This window comes from Sinohyriopsis cumingii, chromosome 17 (genome assembly GCF_028554795.1).
Source record: "Sinohyriopsis cumingii isolate HCF-2022 chromosome 17, ASM2855479v2, whole genome shotgun sequence".
Classification (NCBI taxonomy): Eukaryota; Metazoa; Mollusca; class Bivalvia; order Unionida; family Unionidae; genus Sinohyriopsis; species Sinohyriopsis cumingii.
The window spans coordinates 1,227,549-1,244,389 of NC_142977.1; the positions used below are offsets into that span (position 1 = coordinate 1,227,549).

General features: G+C 37.0%; 1 protein-coding gene across 8 annotated transcripts in view; it reads right to left on the reverse strand.

Moving 5' to 3' along the window:
* LOC149777639 (uncharacterized) overlaps nucleotides 1-16,565 on the reverse strand; it is a 57,298-nt gene extending 40,733 nt beyond the window's left edge. For 3 of the 8 annotated variants that reach the window (XM_089938694.1, XM_089938693.1, XM_089938695.1), the window contains exon 1: nucleotides 14,504-14,600. In XM_089938694.1, the coding sequence (XP_089794820.1) occupies nucleotides 14,504-14,576 (73 nt within the window). In that variant the 5' untranslated portion in view covers nucleotides 14,577-14,600. Of the gene's footprint in view, nucleotides 1-11,392; nucleotides 11,555-12,914; nucleotides 13,069-14,503; nucleotides 14,610-16,496 lie in introns of those variants that run through there. The other 5 variants (XM_089938700.1, XM_089938697.1, XM_089938699.1 and 2 more) reach the window with 5 other exon arrangements.
* Between the last annotated feature and the right edge of the window lie 276 nt (nucleotides 16,566-16,841).

The window sequence follows — 16,841 nt, forward strand, 5'->3', positions numbered from 1 at the left end:
TAAAGTTTCCATCCTCTCCCGATTGCAAGGCTTCTTTCAATACCCCAAAGTTGACCACTCGACTGGTACGATAATTCAGAGTCAGTCCTTTCACTTTGCACGTCGTGTGCACTTCTCCTTGTTTGTCCCGGTATTCGTAGCCGTAATTTTTGGGACCGCCACTGACGAAACTTAGAATCTTGTCGTCGGGATGCTCGTCTGTCCAGGCTCCTAAACGGTCTCCTTCGATGTTAGGGTGATGTTGAATCGGGTGATGGATGTAAATGCAACTGTCCGTGTCAAAGTACAGGACGCGTTCTTCTAACAGTTCTAAAGCTTCGTACAATTTTAAGCGAGCATGGGCTGTCACGTAAGCCGCAATGATGACATTTCCAAAAGGGTCGTCTTGTAGAAAGTCCAGATCTTCTTCGTAATTGACCAAGATCAAATTCTCTCGAACGACGTCCACGTGTTTCATGTATTTGGTTTTGTCGTGAATCATCTGGAAGTAGCGGGAAGGTTCTGTCAAATATTCCGTCTTGGGTAAACACGGTCGTTGTGCCATTTTACCCCACAAGCAATTTAACATCACTTTGGCAAACGATCGCCTGCCTTCGTTTTTCTCGATGTGGTCTAAAGAGATGCCTTCTTGTTCGTAGTATTTCTCTTTGAATTGTATTTGGTCTTCGGGAGTGTGACACCAGGAAGGATAGCCGCTGGCTTCTTGCTTCAGTTTCAAAAAGGCATCCACGTAGTCGGCGAAAATGCCTTTCTGAGTAGGGTCACCCTTGTGGTATTGTTGTGTCTTGGGAAAGTGGCAAATTTCGTACACTTCTAACAGTTGGTATCCCATGTCCATAGCTTTGAACAATTCTACGCTGACCCAGGTTCCCGTCAAGGCCCGTTCTTCCTGGCTGTGCTGACAAGGTTGGTCTTGGTTGCACGTTTCGGCACAAGTACGGCACAAGGGAAACATCAATTTGCCTTGACAATGGTGAGGTAAGACGGGATGGTAGAGGTTCGTGGGAGGCAAAACTTTGCACTTGATCAAGCCTTCGTATTGTCGAATGTTTTTCAGGTCGATGTGTTCCGTCAGCAATTGTGGGTGCCCTACGGGAAAACGACAATATTTGCACACGTAGGGATACAGCGAACACACGTCCAAGTATTTGATTTCTTCTCCTTTCTCTTCGTCGGCTTGGTACAGCAAACAGGTGGCATTGGTCCTTCCTCCGTACAAACTATCCCTCGGGTTCAGCGGGTCCACGAACTGGTAACTTTCCACGAGGCGTTTAAACTCGGGATCGGTTTTCATACGGTGATCGTACTCGTGTTCCCACATTTCCACCACTTGGTATCCTTGCTGTTCCAACTTTAGGCGCCGCTGACAAGTGTCCTGGTACAAGTCTTCCATGGTTCGTTGCAAAAACTGATTTTTAGTGCCACGGTCAGGGTAACAGACGGGACATCCGTGAAATAAGCAACCGTTAAACTCGTACACGATCTTGGGGTTTTCTAAGTCCCAGCCATCGACCGAATACGTTCCGATGGTCTTTTCGCCCCCTCCGTTGCGGGCATGCTGAATCCACTTGTCTTCCTTGTCGCACAAGTAATGTAACCAACGTAGGGCTTTGACCGAGTATTGACGTTTGACAAAGTGGGTCGTTTGAGGACTGATGACAGCCACGGTCTTTTCAGGCATGAATCGTTGTCGATACACTAAGGAACACGCTTTGGCAATGGTGCAAGCTTCTTTCAAAGGATCGACCCCTCCGTGTTCCATGAACAGTTCTCGAAATTTTCCACAGCAACGCCGTAAAATGTCCACGTCGGAACGACAATACTTTAGCATTTCTTCCTGAAAGTCGAAAGGGTCCGAGGCGTGAGCCTGGTACCAAGCGTAGAAAGCTTCTCGTTGTTCGGTACGCATGTTGTCGGGGTCGTAATAGTGAGCTTCAGGTAAATGGGGTAGAACGGCGTGTTGATTGGCTTCCGTATTGAAAAAGTGTGGAAAGTACCCTTTAGCCATTTCTGTCATTCCAAACGTTTTAGGCATTCGACTCAAAGGCATGGCCAAGTAACTCATCGAATCTTTAAACTGCACTTGTCCCACTTGCATGAAAATGATTTTGGCTCCGTTCAAAGTCACTTTAGGACGCTCGGTGCCTTGTTCCGTATAGTACCTCAAAAGAAACTGTCCATCGTATCCGGAGAAATTGTGAGCCATCACCGTGGCATGACGATGACAATCTCCGTAACGTTCGATGTCCTCTTGGCTCCATGTCTTGTCGACGGGGTCTAAGACCCATTGGGCAAAATCAGCTAACGTGTTTGGTCCCCGAAAGATTTTTTCACGCCCTCCGGGAATCTTGCTGCAGTGAGGGCAATGACTGAAGATAGGTTCTTGAATGCACTTCTCGCACGCTCGATGAGCCACGCAGAAATTAGGAATGTGAATGCCAGTTTCTTGCATGCATTCGAAATCGAAAAAGATGAAATTGCCTTTCTTCTTGTGACCGTCCTCTTTCTCAGGTGGGGGTTGGTATTTTTGCACGTAACATTGGTGTTCCAAGTCCACGATGTGGTGACAAATGTGACATTTTTTCTTTCCTCGACATACGTGTGCCTTGACACTATTGGTACGTATGCCTTGTCCACACGCGGGGCACAATCTTAGCAGTTGACAAGCGCATTTCTTCTGTGAACCTTGCGTTTTCAGATGTTGTTGGTAACAGGCAGGGCTGACAAACGTGCGCAGACAAGTGGAACAAGGCACTGGTTCTTCGCTCAGACAGGGTGAAGAGGCCAAACATCCTGTGCATTTCGATCCACAATGCTTGTGTTGCTCTCGATTGTTATAACCATGGTCACATTTCTCACAGTAATAACCGTATTTCAGGAATCCGGTGATACTGGTAATGGTATCGAAATGTTCATCGTGATGATAAAGATGAATGTATTTTCCGTCCTTAAAGTCTTGGCCTCGAAACAACAGAGGTCCGCGTACTTCTTGAGGGTGCACTTTCAAGGTGTAGCGTGGAGCTAGGGTATCTTGCAATTTTTGCATCTCAGGAATGCCACAGGGTGTGTCTTTGGACAGTCCGGCTTGTTGTAACAGGAGTTCTGCTTCGTTTCGTTGTTTGGCTAGATGGGAACGTTGAATAGTGTTCCAGGTTCTTTTCCATTCTACCGTGTCGTTCTTGTCGGCATAGGTTCGTCCCACCACGATGGCACGGGCTAAACACATCTGGTCATGAGAGTTGTTAATTCGGACGAGACTCTTTTTGGTGTTGCGAAGGTCGTCCACCAATAACATCTTTTTGCGTCCAGTCCCTTGAGGAGGAGAGACGTGGGTCATGTCCAGTGTGGCTTTACCATCGGTGATGTCAAACTGATCATTAGATTGTTGTACGTGTTGAATCTTGTCCATGACTTTGGAAGCAGTTAATTCTGCAGGGGTGCTAAACTCGATCCAAACAGGGGATTTCAAACCGTCGTGTTGTATGGAAAGTCTCAAACGATCGTCTTCTTTGGGTTGACATTGTCGCTTGAGTGCAGTGAGCAAAGAATCCCACACCTCAGTGATGAACACTTCTGCTTTCTCTAACGGCACTTCAGCCTTGAAATCTTTAAACTTCACCGTGTATTTGTAAGCCGTGGTTCTAAATTTTCTAGAGGAGCGCTTTTCCGTCTCTCGAATGGAATAGTACTTTTCAGGGTTGACAAAGGGTGGTGAACTTGGTTTAGAGGGTTTGGATTCTGGTTCACTCATGTCCTCTTCAAAATCACTGGCATGAATTTGTGCCAAGATTTCAGCCCTGGTACGAGGCGATAGATCACGTTTCTGCCTCTTACTTTCTTCTTCTTCTTCTTTCTTCTCGAATGAATGGGATCGTTTCATCTTGAAAGCAAAAAGTCAAATGACTCAAGTTCAAACACCATAAACTACTTTATAGTCCTGGCAGACCAGCGTATATAAAAGGGTGTGTGTCTTGTCCTTTCACTATTCATTTCACTCTCAAGCCGAGCACAACGATGGAAGAGACTGACCAGATGGAACGTTTCGTCAGAGCTTTGCGAGGGGTCATTAGAAAATTCTCTTCAGACCAGCCTACGGACTACTCTCCTTCCTTTAGAGATAAAAGTCAAGATACTTGCTATATCTGTCAGAAGAAAGGGCATTGGTCTTCAGAGTGTCCAGACCGTCAAAAAAGAAAAAAAACAGGGACTAAAAGAGACAAAAGTGAAGATACCTGTTATTATTGTCAAGAAAAAGGACATTGGTCTCCAGATTGCCCAAAAAAGAAACAAGAGGAGTCAGAAGAAAAGAGGAATTCTTCAGAAGAAGAGAGGGATTCTTCAGAGGAAGAGAGGGATTCTTCTGAGGAAGAAAGAAGACAGGTGAAGAAAAAGAAACAGGAGAAAAAAAGAAGAAGGGAAGAAAGCGAGGAGGAAGAAGAGGAAAAGAGTGTGACGGTGAAGAAATTCAAAAAACAGAGAGACTAAAGAAGGAGAAAAGAAGAAATTAATGAACTTTTGATTAAAGTGTTGTGTTATAAATTGTGAATTGGATTGTAAAAAAATGGAGAAAAGAATAAATGAATGATATAAGGTAAGAGTCTTTGAGTTTTCATTTTAAAATAAGAAGCTACACTCACGCACTCATACACAGACACGTACTATAAGGGTAACATGGGTGAGTTATTTTTTGAGTTATTGGCAAATTGAAATTGTATTTCTTTTCGAGAAATGTGGGTGGCCCTGAAAAGGGCCTTTTTCTTCATGGTGAAAGGGTGAGTTTAAGCAATCAACTTTAACTGCCTTATGCCTTTGCCACGGCCAAGGCCTACTTCTGGACTGCGTAATGTTGATGATGATGATAATGATTGGGTTGAAATCACTAAGGGTGGTAAGGTAGGCTTAGTCACAGGGTTGACGTGTTTAGCTCGGGAAGGTCGTATTCTCTTCGGTCGTGATAAAGAAGTCTGATACATTTGTTTCAGACTTCTTAACTCAGCTAAAATGTCCAACAATACCGTGACCGTTTGATTTTCACCCTCTTGTTTCTTTGCTGCTACTTCTTCTTGCTGTTGTTTTTTTCTTACCTCTTCTTCTTGTTGCTGTTGCTGTAGGAGAAAAGCCTGTTCCGCTTCCTTTTGTCGTTGTATAAATTTCTCCAATTCTTCTTTCTGTCTCTGTCTAAAATTCTCCACTTGCGGTAATGAAGAAGGTAACGAAGGTTCCGGAACAAATTCTTGCGAGGAGAGAAAATCCACAAAATCCCAATTCACCTCTTCTGAAAGTAAGTCCGGGTTCCCTTGGGCGGTCTCCCCTGCTGGTGCACCCCAATGGATCGTTTTCTGAGTTTCCGTCATGTTGAATCACTGTCGCATAGACTGAATGCACACAAGCGCTAGCGAATCTATATTGACTACGTGACGTCACAGAGTGCTCTCTTCGGATTGGATGCGGGCTGACTGAATTCTGTAACGCGTGTTTGGATTGGTGAATGAACTCAATCCGTTTCAATCCTTCCTGTCCCTATAAATAAGCGCCGTTCACTGCATTGATTCACCTATTCTCGGAGCCTCAACATGTGGACCGACGTTGAATCTTCAACCCTTGTGTCAACAATGATGTTCAGGACGGACATGCTCATGTATGTCCGATCCAAGTGGACCGTTGTCTACAGGACCAACAGCAGCCTGTGGATAAGAAGAGTCTACATAGAGAGACAAGGTTGCCTCAAGAGGACTCTGATGTATGGCCCTGCTGTAAGACGAAGTTTGAGGAAAAGAAGATGTCGCAAATGCCCTCTATGTTAAGGGCATATTAACATAAACCCAAAGGCCCTTTTCAGGGCCCCATATTTCTCGAAAAGAGATAGTCTTTGAATTGCCTACCCCTTTTTTAAATTTAAATTTAAATTTAAATTTAAAAAAAACTTTTTAAAAAAAAAATCCCATGTTAAATTTCCCTTGTACGTATAGTATCCCACGATTTATTCCCATGTTAAATTCCCCTTGTACGTATAGTATCCCACGATTTATTCCCATGTTAATTCCCCTTGTACGTAAAGTGTCCCACGATTTTTCTCCATGTTAAATTTCCATTATACGTAAAGTGTCCCAAGGGTGTTTTTAATGCTAATTCCCATTATACGTAAAGTGTCCCCATTCACTACTATTTTGCCTCCTAGTGCGGTATCTCTTTGATATGATCTAGGTCAGTCATGAAAACGGTAATATTTACCGAATTTTTTATATAAGTGCATATGTACCAGAGACTTAAAGTTTTACATATTACACGTTATTTAAGTCCTAATTCTTATTGCCCTACAATGAATGACACTCTACCACAAGTTCAATGTCCACTTGAAATCAAGTTCCGGTCAAAACAATGTTACTTGTTGTACTACCAATTATAAGTATGATGCCGCTGTTAAATTCACGCTTTAAAACAGTGGCATACTTTCACAGAATTTGTCGATTCAACTTTCATAGGTAAGTTCAATTAAACTATAATTATTCATCGAAATAGAGCGCGTTCCATCACATGGGAATGACTTAAAACTACAAAATGCTTGCACATATCAGAAAACAATTCAGATAAATAGTGCATTTTAATAATAGTTAACATGACTCACCAGTGTGGCTAATTTAGTCACTGCAATGCTTGTCAGTCACGTATCACAGATGCTCCACCAAAACAGAGCACTTATATGACTCTGTCATTATATCATTTTAGCCATTAAAATTAGAATTATTGTATCTTCAAACTGCACAAAATATATCCAGCTTAATATTAAATGCATGGACTTAAACATGACCCCAAATCTATTTGAAAACATGTTGGAAGATACTTTAAGAGAAGAAAAGGAATTATATTATATCATAATTGCAAGTACAGTAACCTATCAGTGGATTATCTAACATGCATTTAGTTCGATAACGTCATTTGCCCTAGTCAGCCTAATCGAACTAACAGGCCTTTGCAGTTTTCCTACAGTAAAGGGAGAAAGAAAAAAAAACATAAAATCAGAATTTGGTTAAATAGCTAGACAACCTAATTAGGTCATCTGCATGAAAACGTTGAAGTAACTAATATGACATAGTTGTTCAAAGTCGTAATAATAATTGTCCAACAAAGTGCGTGAGCCACACAGCACCGACAGCAGACAAAAGAAATCGAAAGTTTCAGGGTAATAGTAAATATGTGTACATAACTCTGACCAATTGATCAGCAAAAGAACTTTCAACATCAATTCAAAAGTTTCAATGATACGGTTAGATTGTGTATCATCAGCTCGCTATTCCATTGAATAGTCATTCTTTAAGGTAATGGATTCTCATACAAACTTTTACTGCTTGTTATATAATTTCACATTTTCTTTCTGCAAGGTGAGAAAGTTTACTACTTTTGTATTTTGTTTCGACTATTATTACATGTATAAAATGAATGAGCTGAACAGATCAATTATGCCGTGAAAAAGAAGAAACTAAATTTTGTTTATTACGGTAACTCTCTTATTCTATACAGATCACCAAAACATGTCCGCAGACTAGAAACATTTTCTACGCTTTATCCCATAGGACCGAATTGGAAAATTCATTATCTCATATTCCTTTGGATTGGTTTTGAAACATAATTTAGTAACACTAAAGAAGTTTATGCGGCTTTTCTTGTTTTCATTTTGTTTTCGACTGATTTTCTTCCGCATATTAGTTATTTATGCTTTGCTCCGTCTGTAGTGGGTCTGTAGATAGATAGATGCTTCCATTGCAAGATACTGTTTCATTTGCATTCTTTGCAGGTGCCCATTGTTTTGTACAAACCTTTGTCCTTGTTATATTGAAAGTTTTATGAGTGTAAAACCGTGTTATGTGTTTATTGTGCTCACCTTTATGCATGTATATTGCAACAATGTGTGTAATGTTATGGAAGAATCTATTAATGTAAAGTGATTTCTCTGCATGGAATATTTGCACAGAAACTGAATTGTTTAGATCGCTTTAGCATACAAACAATTTTCATGATAACTAATTACATCATGTATGTGTGTTTATTCATATGTCAGCTTGACTGGTTAACTGACCATGCAAAGAGCTTATTTGTTTGGGTTTTGTTTCATTTAACGCGCATAAATGTATGCAGCCAGTTGTATGCATATATTTATGCTTGTCAGATTGCCAAAGTTATTTATCACTTTATTGTTGATAGTCGGTAAAACAGTTCCTGTGAGCTAATTTTTCTTTCTATTTAAATACAAACTAACTCGAAAAATGTCTCCATATCTAAATATAGGAAATACTTCCCAGTCTTCAAAATACACCACCGATAAAGAATGGCAAAGTCTCACCGATAACGCTATAACTTGATCTAAAATCAAGCTATCTACCTGAATAAGGTATAGACAGATTTCTCTTGTCGAGATGTATCTTTGGACGTATTGATCATAAAACCGGACGTCAATTTCATGATATATGCAAAATAAATATCTCACCCTGCAAATTGAAAATGGCAGTTGAACATTTCCATATTATTGTGAAAACGTCTATGGCATTGTCTGTTTAATTCTCGGTATTTACAATTTAATATTGAGATACAGTATTATAGAAAAAGTAACGTACAATCGTCATGAGATATGTTTGTGTCATTAGTGATGAAGACGATATATTTCCCGTTTAAAAAAAAAACGATTTATCAATGGAAATTTTTTGACATAATTATGCAGACATATATAGAAGCCATCATCACAACATGATACTTAAACAGGGCTACAAACACCTAATACACAAACATCTTTCCCATACCGCATTACGTAACACTTGTATCTGAGAACATCCCATCAATTCCTTATATAAAGAAATTTAACGGGAATCATTATACGGAACTAATCCATGCTACTATAAAATCGCGTATCTACTTTTGAGCATGAATGGCGCACATTACCTTTCATAAAGATCATACTAGTTGTTTAATTAATCTGTTTCCCAAATACCGATTTCCCATAAGTAAACAAATAACCACTAAAATCTAAGTAAGCTATAGCGAAAACCGAAAATCACTTATATTATTTTAAATGATCATGCTCTTTTATATTTTATTTGTATTGCGTGATTGACCTTTGTTCATAATTGAGTTTGAGCCTCCCTGCCTAAAATCATTTTGTTTAAGATGTTCACTTGAATCTGAGCTCAAGACATAGTATTCATTACGACTTTAAAAGGTACTTGAAGCAATATTTTTACACTTTGCTGTAATTTTTATTAAAATAATTGAGTCCGTTTTCAAAAAATGATACTGCGACATAGATCAAGTAGATTTGCATATAAATAAGGTTTCGTCAACAAAGTCTTCATTCCTATTTTAACATCAGGTGGAATCACTTTTTTTAGTTTCGGATATAATTTGAAAGGAATCGTTTCTTTAAATTATTCATTGGAATTACAAACTGCTCATTGACTATTTGGACTAAACCACTATTCTGTGATTGTTGTGAACTCACTCATAGAGATTCTGGAATATATCATTGTGATACATCAAGGCTGTTTGTACATCGAACTTTTCAAGACTATTGGTACATCAGCACATTCAAGATTGGAATTCATTCTAAATACTCTATACTTTTGGACTTGTGATATGACATTTATGATTATTTCGGATATAATTCCCAATACTGCAAGTTCCTTCTACGTTTTTACTTTGTATTCTTCGGGAAATAAATCTTTTGTTGAATTTGGCAAAACGTATCGGTTTTTCTTCTTTCTTTTACTTAGTTTAATACCGCATAATCGTAACCATGCGGAAAGGTTATTGTAAAGTTTAGAGAATATATAAAAGGGGTCCTTTAATTAAAACACAAATTTTATAGTATATACGTATGTATGTAAATAAGTACTTTAATCACCACGCCATCAATCTATATTAACATGTCTATATATTTAACATTTGTGGCTTTAACGCGATGTTAGATATTTATTTGTACTTTTGGTGATGATTTTGATACATATCATTTTATTTCTTATCACCACTCTTTGAGGATTGCCACGACTCTATGGTCACACACAAAGTAAAAGAAAAAAGCAAAGCCAACAAGTTTCGTAAAACTTACCAAAATATTTAATTATCAACGTTATAAATTAAACATGTGAGAGCAGCTTACATTACTATGAAGTGAATCCAAACTAGTCCTTACAAAGGTATACGAAAGTCCTAAATGAACGAAAAATTCCTTATAAATTTCAAAACCGTAAATATAATGGTCCTCCGAGAAAAAGTGTCCAGAATTCCTTCAAATAATTTATAACAGTTCCAGCATAGATTTTTAGTTCAAAATAATAAGCACTTTCTTTCAAATGAACAGTCATAACCAATCGAATGATATCTAAGTACAACATAAAACATGTCAGCAGACTTACAACAGGAATACAATAAGTGTGAATGAAACTATTTGTTTAATCCTCTCTTTATATACACCAGATATTACGACTTTATTTACCAACAGACCTCACGTGGCTGAATACAATGATCATTGGTCCATACATGTGACCTAGCCCAACCAATCGGGAGTTATAACATTATTCTAGAAACGTCGAAACCGCATCAGCCACTGAGTGATTAAGCCATAAGCGCCATTTAAAAGTCTTATTATTAAGTTTATTATTAATAATTCTCAACAAATGCGTAATCATATATTTATAGGTCCTATGTAACTACTACGCTTTTAATATATTTGGGTCTCGAAGGCAGAAACAACTAAAGTTATTCTGTAATCATATAGACATGGATAAAATTATAACAATTTGATTGCAATCGGTGACATCTAAAGTTGTTCACAAACAATTTAATATGATGTCACCATTTCAGAAAAATAGCTTCAAATGCGTTACAAGATTAATTATTGATAACAAGATTGTATGATCAAACAATACAAAACATTTATATATTTGGGTAATTTGGATGTGTTCTAATGTACAAACAGGCCTAGTGATGCCCATGAAAAAAAAGAATCTGTGCAATTGTGCCCAAACAACTGGAAGCAAACCGGGCCCAAATATGCATACATAGATAAGAGAAAAGAAAGAAAACCCGAAAGAAATGAAAATACTAGCATATCTAACCTGGAGCGAAAATCTAATCTGGTCCACTTTATAAGCATATAAACAGTCCAAATATATATTTCACTAGTTCACTAGCATCGTGCACACTATTGTTGATAAGGTTTTCACTTCTACTGTCTAAGTCAAAGTGTTAAATATAATAATAATCTAAATAGTCCTTTGCGCTTTTGTAATAATATAATTCCTTACCAAACGCCAATATCAGAAGAGAATGACAGAATTAGAGAACTATGAAGGATATTCGTCAGCAAAGAAAAGGGAAGAGATATATAAGAAAGCGAATTGCTTACCTAATTAAAACACATAAATGCACACGTCTGTTAATTTCCACTTGACAACGTTTCGTACATAATTTGGAAATGATATGAAACATATCACTAGGTCTTCACAGCAAACTCTACAAATAGACGCTAAAATCCCAATAAAGTCAGACGATTTTCATTCTGAAGGTTATCAGTTGGATTACCGGTGGCATTTGTGCCTGGGGAACCGCAAGGTAAGATTGAGCTGTTATGCTGTGCTATAACAGAATATGGTACAATTTGATGGGGGGGGGGGGGTCTTCTTGTTGTTATTTTCTTTTCTTCTGCTTTTTTTATCACAAACTAATAGCATGAACAAAACAGTGAGTGTAAAGTTTGGTCTCTCTTCAGTATAATCTAGATATCCATTCCAGTGCTGAGTAACATTTCATAGCATAACGCTATCACTATGTATCATGATTTTCGCACCTTTATACACCGAGAAGTAATCAAATGATGCTGGTAGACAGTGAGACTTTCAAGAATCATAGGAAGAGTTCAACACTGCTCGAAATATTAAGTCCGCTAAAAGGGGAAAAGTTGGTGTCTAATACGTAATCTTTACTTTACCTTTACTATCACTTCACTTACTCTACTTTTACCTAAAATGCATACAAAGTATTTTCTTGTAAGTCAAACACCTTCCTTACTTTAGTTGCATTAATTACAATAGAACTGTTGTTATGCATCTAATCGAATAATATTAATAGTCATATTTAGCATCGTTAGATTCCATACTTCAGACGCAGTGCCTAAAGACCGGCATAGAAATGAAATGATGAAACTATATGAAACTTAATGTATAATACATCAAAAAACAAATACAACTACAACAAAACTTCATCCGAAGAAACTGGATTGCACGCGGAAGATACCACAAATGGCGTTGTAATAGCTTCTAATACTACTTAATGGAATATCCTTTCAATAGCTGCTAATAAATAATACGTCACTTGAACAATGGAGTAAACAAATTACCATCTCTTTACTCATTATTTCGTTTCATTTCTTTTTGATATAGCAAATAATTGCAACACTTTGGTGAAACATAAAATAAATTTTGTCCTCATCAAAGAATTTCAAAATTCAAGATCGATAGATTAAAATGAATAGTTGAAAAATTATTCAATTTATTTTAAAGAGGATTGACATTAAATGTCTAACGAACGTTTCAATTTCATGTATATGTTTGAAGGAAGATCAAACAATAATCTCTACTTTTCGCCTAATTCTCCAAATATTTTCCACATCAAGCCTCCTTTTATGCCGTACATATCGTCTTCCTATGTCTAATAATCTAATGCGATAGCTACCCACCCCCTTAACTGATATGTTAAGCATCATATCACCATATCTTGCGAGTAGTAGAAAACCTCAACACATTAATATGGAACGTTCCATTCGTAAATTTTAATATTTCTTTTTTAACAGTGGATATTATTAGGCAACACAATATTTTCCTCTGATATCAATAACCAGTTTCGTATAGAGCAAGACATAATATTTTTACAATAATTATCCTCATTCAATATTCTTCACTGATGATATTCGTCTTCTGCGTCAATTCTTTCATGAAGTATTCAGTCCAAAGGTCTACATTCAACCTTTTATCCAGTCCCTCCTTACGCTCCAGTGGTGACACGATAAACAAGCACCATTAGGGCCTATTAATACAGATGCAGTGTTTTAGTGTGTAATGTGCAGTATGTCTTCTTTACGTCAAGGCTATGATAAGACTGTTTTGTGCAATATTTTGTTATATCTGTGTGTACATGCGCATGTATAATTTCGTTTCATGTAATCTGTTATCTAGCACATGTTTGATCCTGTATTATGGATTTAGATTCAAACAACATTATACTACATGTCTGTGGCATGATGTCCCAGTGCTAGACATCACTATAAACTGCCACACTGCAGACACTGTAGCGATATGACTGAAAAATTGTTAAAGCTACGTTACAAATCCAAATCACACACATACACACACACACACACACACATTATACAACTATGATTCCATCATGCCATAAACGATACCAGTAGCTTATACATACACGGCTATAAATAACGTAACCTGCACTTGTGGAGGTATCTATTTTAAGTACAAGGAAAATGAGTTTCCCCGCGGAAAGCATCATCTATAAATAGGAACTCTAAACTAGAAAGGACTAGTATCACCAATCAGATCATTTATGCCTATTTATAGCCATCATATAAAGATTGGGGGATTACAAGGTGTTGAAAAATAGTTTAAAATGATGTCATCATTTGAGAACAAGAGCGGCAAATTGTTTCAAGATTAAATGTTGTTGTTGTTGTAAGGTTTAACGCCATTTTTCAGCACAAGATAGGCTATATATGGCGGCCAGTATTAATGGTGGAGGAAGAACCCGGGAAAACCCCGGAAAGAACCGCCGACCCACGAGAAGCTACCGGTAAGCTTTCTCACATATCCACATTGGCCGAGCCCGAGACTCGAACCTACACAGACACAGGTGGCCCCTCAAGATTAAATAATAGCAAGTATATTGTATCACTAAACAGACAAAACATTTATATTTTGGGGTAATTTGACTGTATTCTAGTGTACAAAAAAGCATATTTAAGATTAACTAGCATCGTTAGCATCCATACTTCAGACGCAGTACGTAAATGCCGACATTAAACTGAAATGATTGAACTATAAGAAACTTAATGTAAACATCAAACAAATAAGACTACTAAAAACATCATCCAAGTCAACTGAAAGGTTAGTGGAAGATACTAAAAATGGTGTTGTAATAACTCTAATACAACTAATTAAAACAAACATTCAATATTGATAATAATGCCATAGGTAATTCAAATAATGGAGTTAAAAATTGATATCCCTTCCCTCACGATTTCGTTTTCTTTCTTTTTGATATAGCAAATAGTTTTAAAACCTTTGGTAGAAAGATTAAATAAATGGTGTTTTGTCCATCAAAAGCAAAATGTCCTCATTCAAGAATGAATAGTACAAAATGGTAAAATAGGAATAATAATAATAAGAAGAAGAAGAACAACAACAACAACAATAACAACACCAGCGACAACAACAACAGCTACATTACTCACCTATTGCATACACATTCACAAGCCTTGCCATCTCCACATACTGCATGCCGTTTAATATGCGTAGTACAGACATGGAAACCCAGCAATATAACCTCTGCTCTTATCAGCAAATTCTTTTTAAAAATAGGATTTTAAAATCCCACTGAAGTCGGATAATTGATTTTTCGAAGCGTTTTCTTTAGTTCACCCAAGGTTATTCAGGATGAGGCGTTTTAAAGGATGTACAATATTTTTTACGTATGATAAACCAATGCATTAGATTCATTTGTACAAAAGACTATATTTTGACAGTACTATTAAAATCAAAAGGAATTATTTGTAACATTTTGTATATCTTCAGTATATGGTATAGAGTCTAATCTAATCCTAGTTTCTTCGGACCCTTCCACCCCATTTTTTATATTTGGACGTTTATGTTGTAGTGTAACATAAATGCCATAATATCAAAAATGGGGTGGGAAGGATTAGAGGAAGCTCGGATTATATATTCCATCACTGTGCTGGGTAATATTTCATTGGCATATCGTTATCATTATGGAACACAAATTTTAAAGATCTATACTTGTAGATGTAACCAAAAACAATCATTGCGGGGTCACTTCATGAAAATCAACGAAAAGTTCAAAACAGCCTGCAAACTTCAGTCCACCAAAAGGGGCAAAGATTAGTGTTTAAGTCATATTTCTTATAAATTTCCTGTCAGTTTTCCGAAGCTGGTTTTCCGGAAAGTGTATTGACAGAATTATATTGTAAATGAAACAAGTTCCTTTCTTTATCCTCAGAAATTATTATTATTATTATTATTATTATTATTATTTTGAATATTATTATTGAAGACGATCAATTGTTCTCTCCACACGTAACTATTATGAAAGAAGAATTAAAAATAATGGAAACAAGAGCTTAAATATTGAATCGTGCATGTGTTGGTTTATTTTAAGAGCAAACAAAAGTAATTCCCTGCGTAAAATCTAACAATTTAAAATAAGTATTCAAAGAGACTAGAAATTCCTGTGTCACCTAATGTTAAGGACTCCAACAAGTATTATAATTAGTTGTATAATAGCAGTGCTAGTTGGCAAAGCATTACACTTGTATGCAGCAGCTTGACATGCTTTGGCGTGCCAGGATACGCACGAATGAACACAGAAAGTTGTCAAAGTCAATGTGAAGGGAGGGAGGTAATAATACTAGCTAGACCTACCCACCCTAATCGTTGCCTCGGTTTTTTGTCACCTGTGTTGTTGTTCTAATTGTAAGATGTATTATGCAACTTTGCTGGCGTTATGCCATAAGAAAATCATGAGCACAATTCATGCATAAATATAAATAATTTCACATGCAATTGTGGATTTATCTATTTTTAAACACAGATAAAAGGAGTTCCCCGCGGAAAGCTTATCTATAAATAGAAATTCCAAAATATAAGGGAGTTGAAAATCCATTGACAAGTGATCTGCGTCTAATTATACCCATCAAATTAATAGGTGTTTTGTAATAGCCTACAAGAATGTCATTGTTTTAACAAACAAAAAATGATTCACATTCTTTCCAATGATTCAAAAGAAAATGTTTATGACCAAGAAGTGCAAAATACTTATAATTTATCTTGAATAAATGTCACTTAATGTTAAAAAAAATATCTGTTAATCAGCTTGTGTGCTAATATATGATTAGGCCTACTTAATTTCATTTGACTACGTAAAAAGCTTGCAGTAAACTATCTCCAGATATCTGATACAAAAAGAAAACAAATTCAACTTCTAAAGTCTCGACCATGCAATGTAGACACCCTGTAAACACCCTGCAATGTAAACACCGCCTGGGTATCTACATGAGCATAGACTATTTGCTAATGTTCATTTCAATAAATCAAGAACTTAGTGGACATTTTTGCTAACAAGGTCGTCACCTCAGAAGTCTGCGCTGAGAAAGGAATAATAATAAGAAGAAGAAGAAAAAGAAGAACAACAACAACAGCAAAATTACTCACCTATTGAATATACATACACAAGCCTTGCCATCTCCACATACTGCATGCCGTTTAATATGCGTAGTACAGACTTGGAAACCCAGCAATATAATCTCTGCTCTTATCAGCAAATTCATTTTTTTTCAAGGATTTTAAAATCCCACTGAAGTCGGATAATTGTTAGGATGTACAATATTTTTTACGTATAATAAACCAATGCATTAGATTCATTTGTACAAAAGACTATATTTTGACAGTACTATTAAAATCAAAAGGAATTATTTGTAACATTTTGTATATCTTCAGTATATGGTATAGAGTCTAATCTAATCCTAGTTTCTTCGGACCCTTCCCAGCCCATTTTTA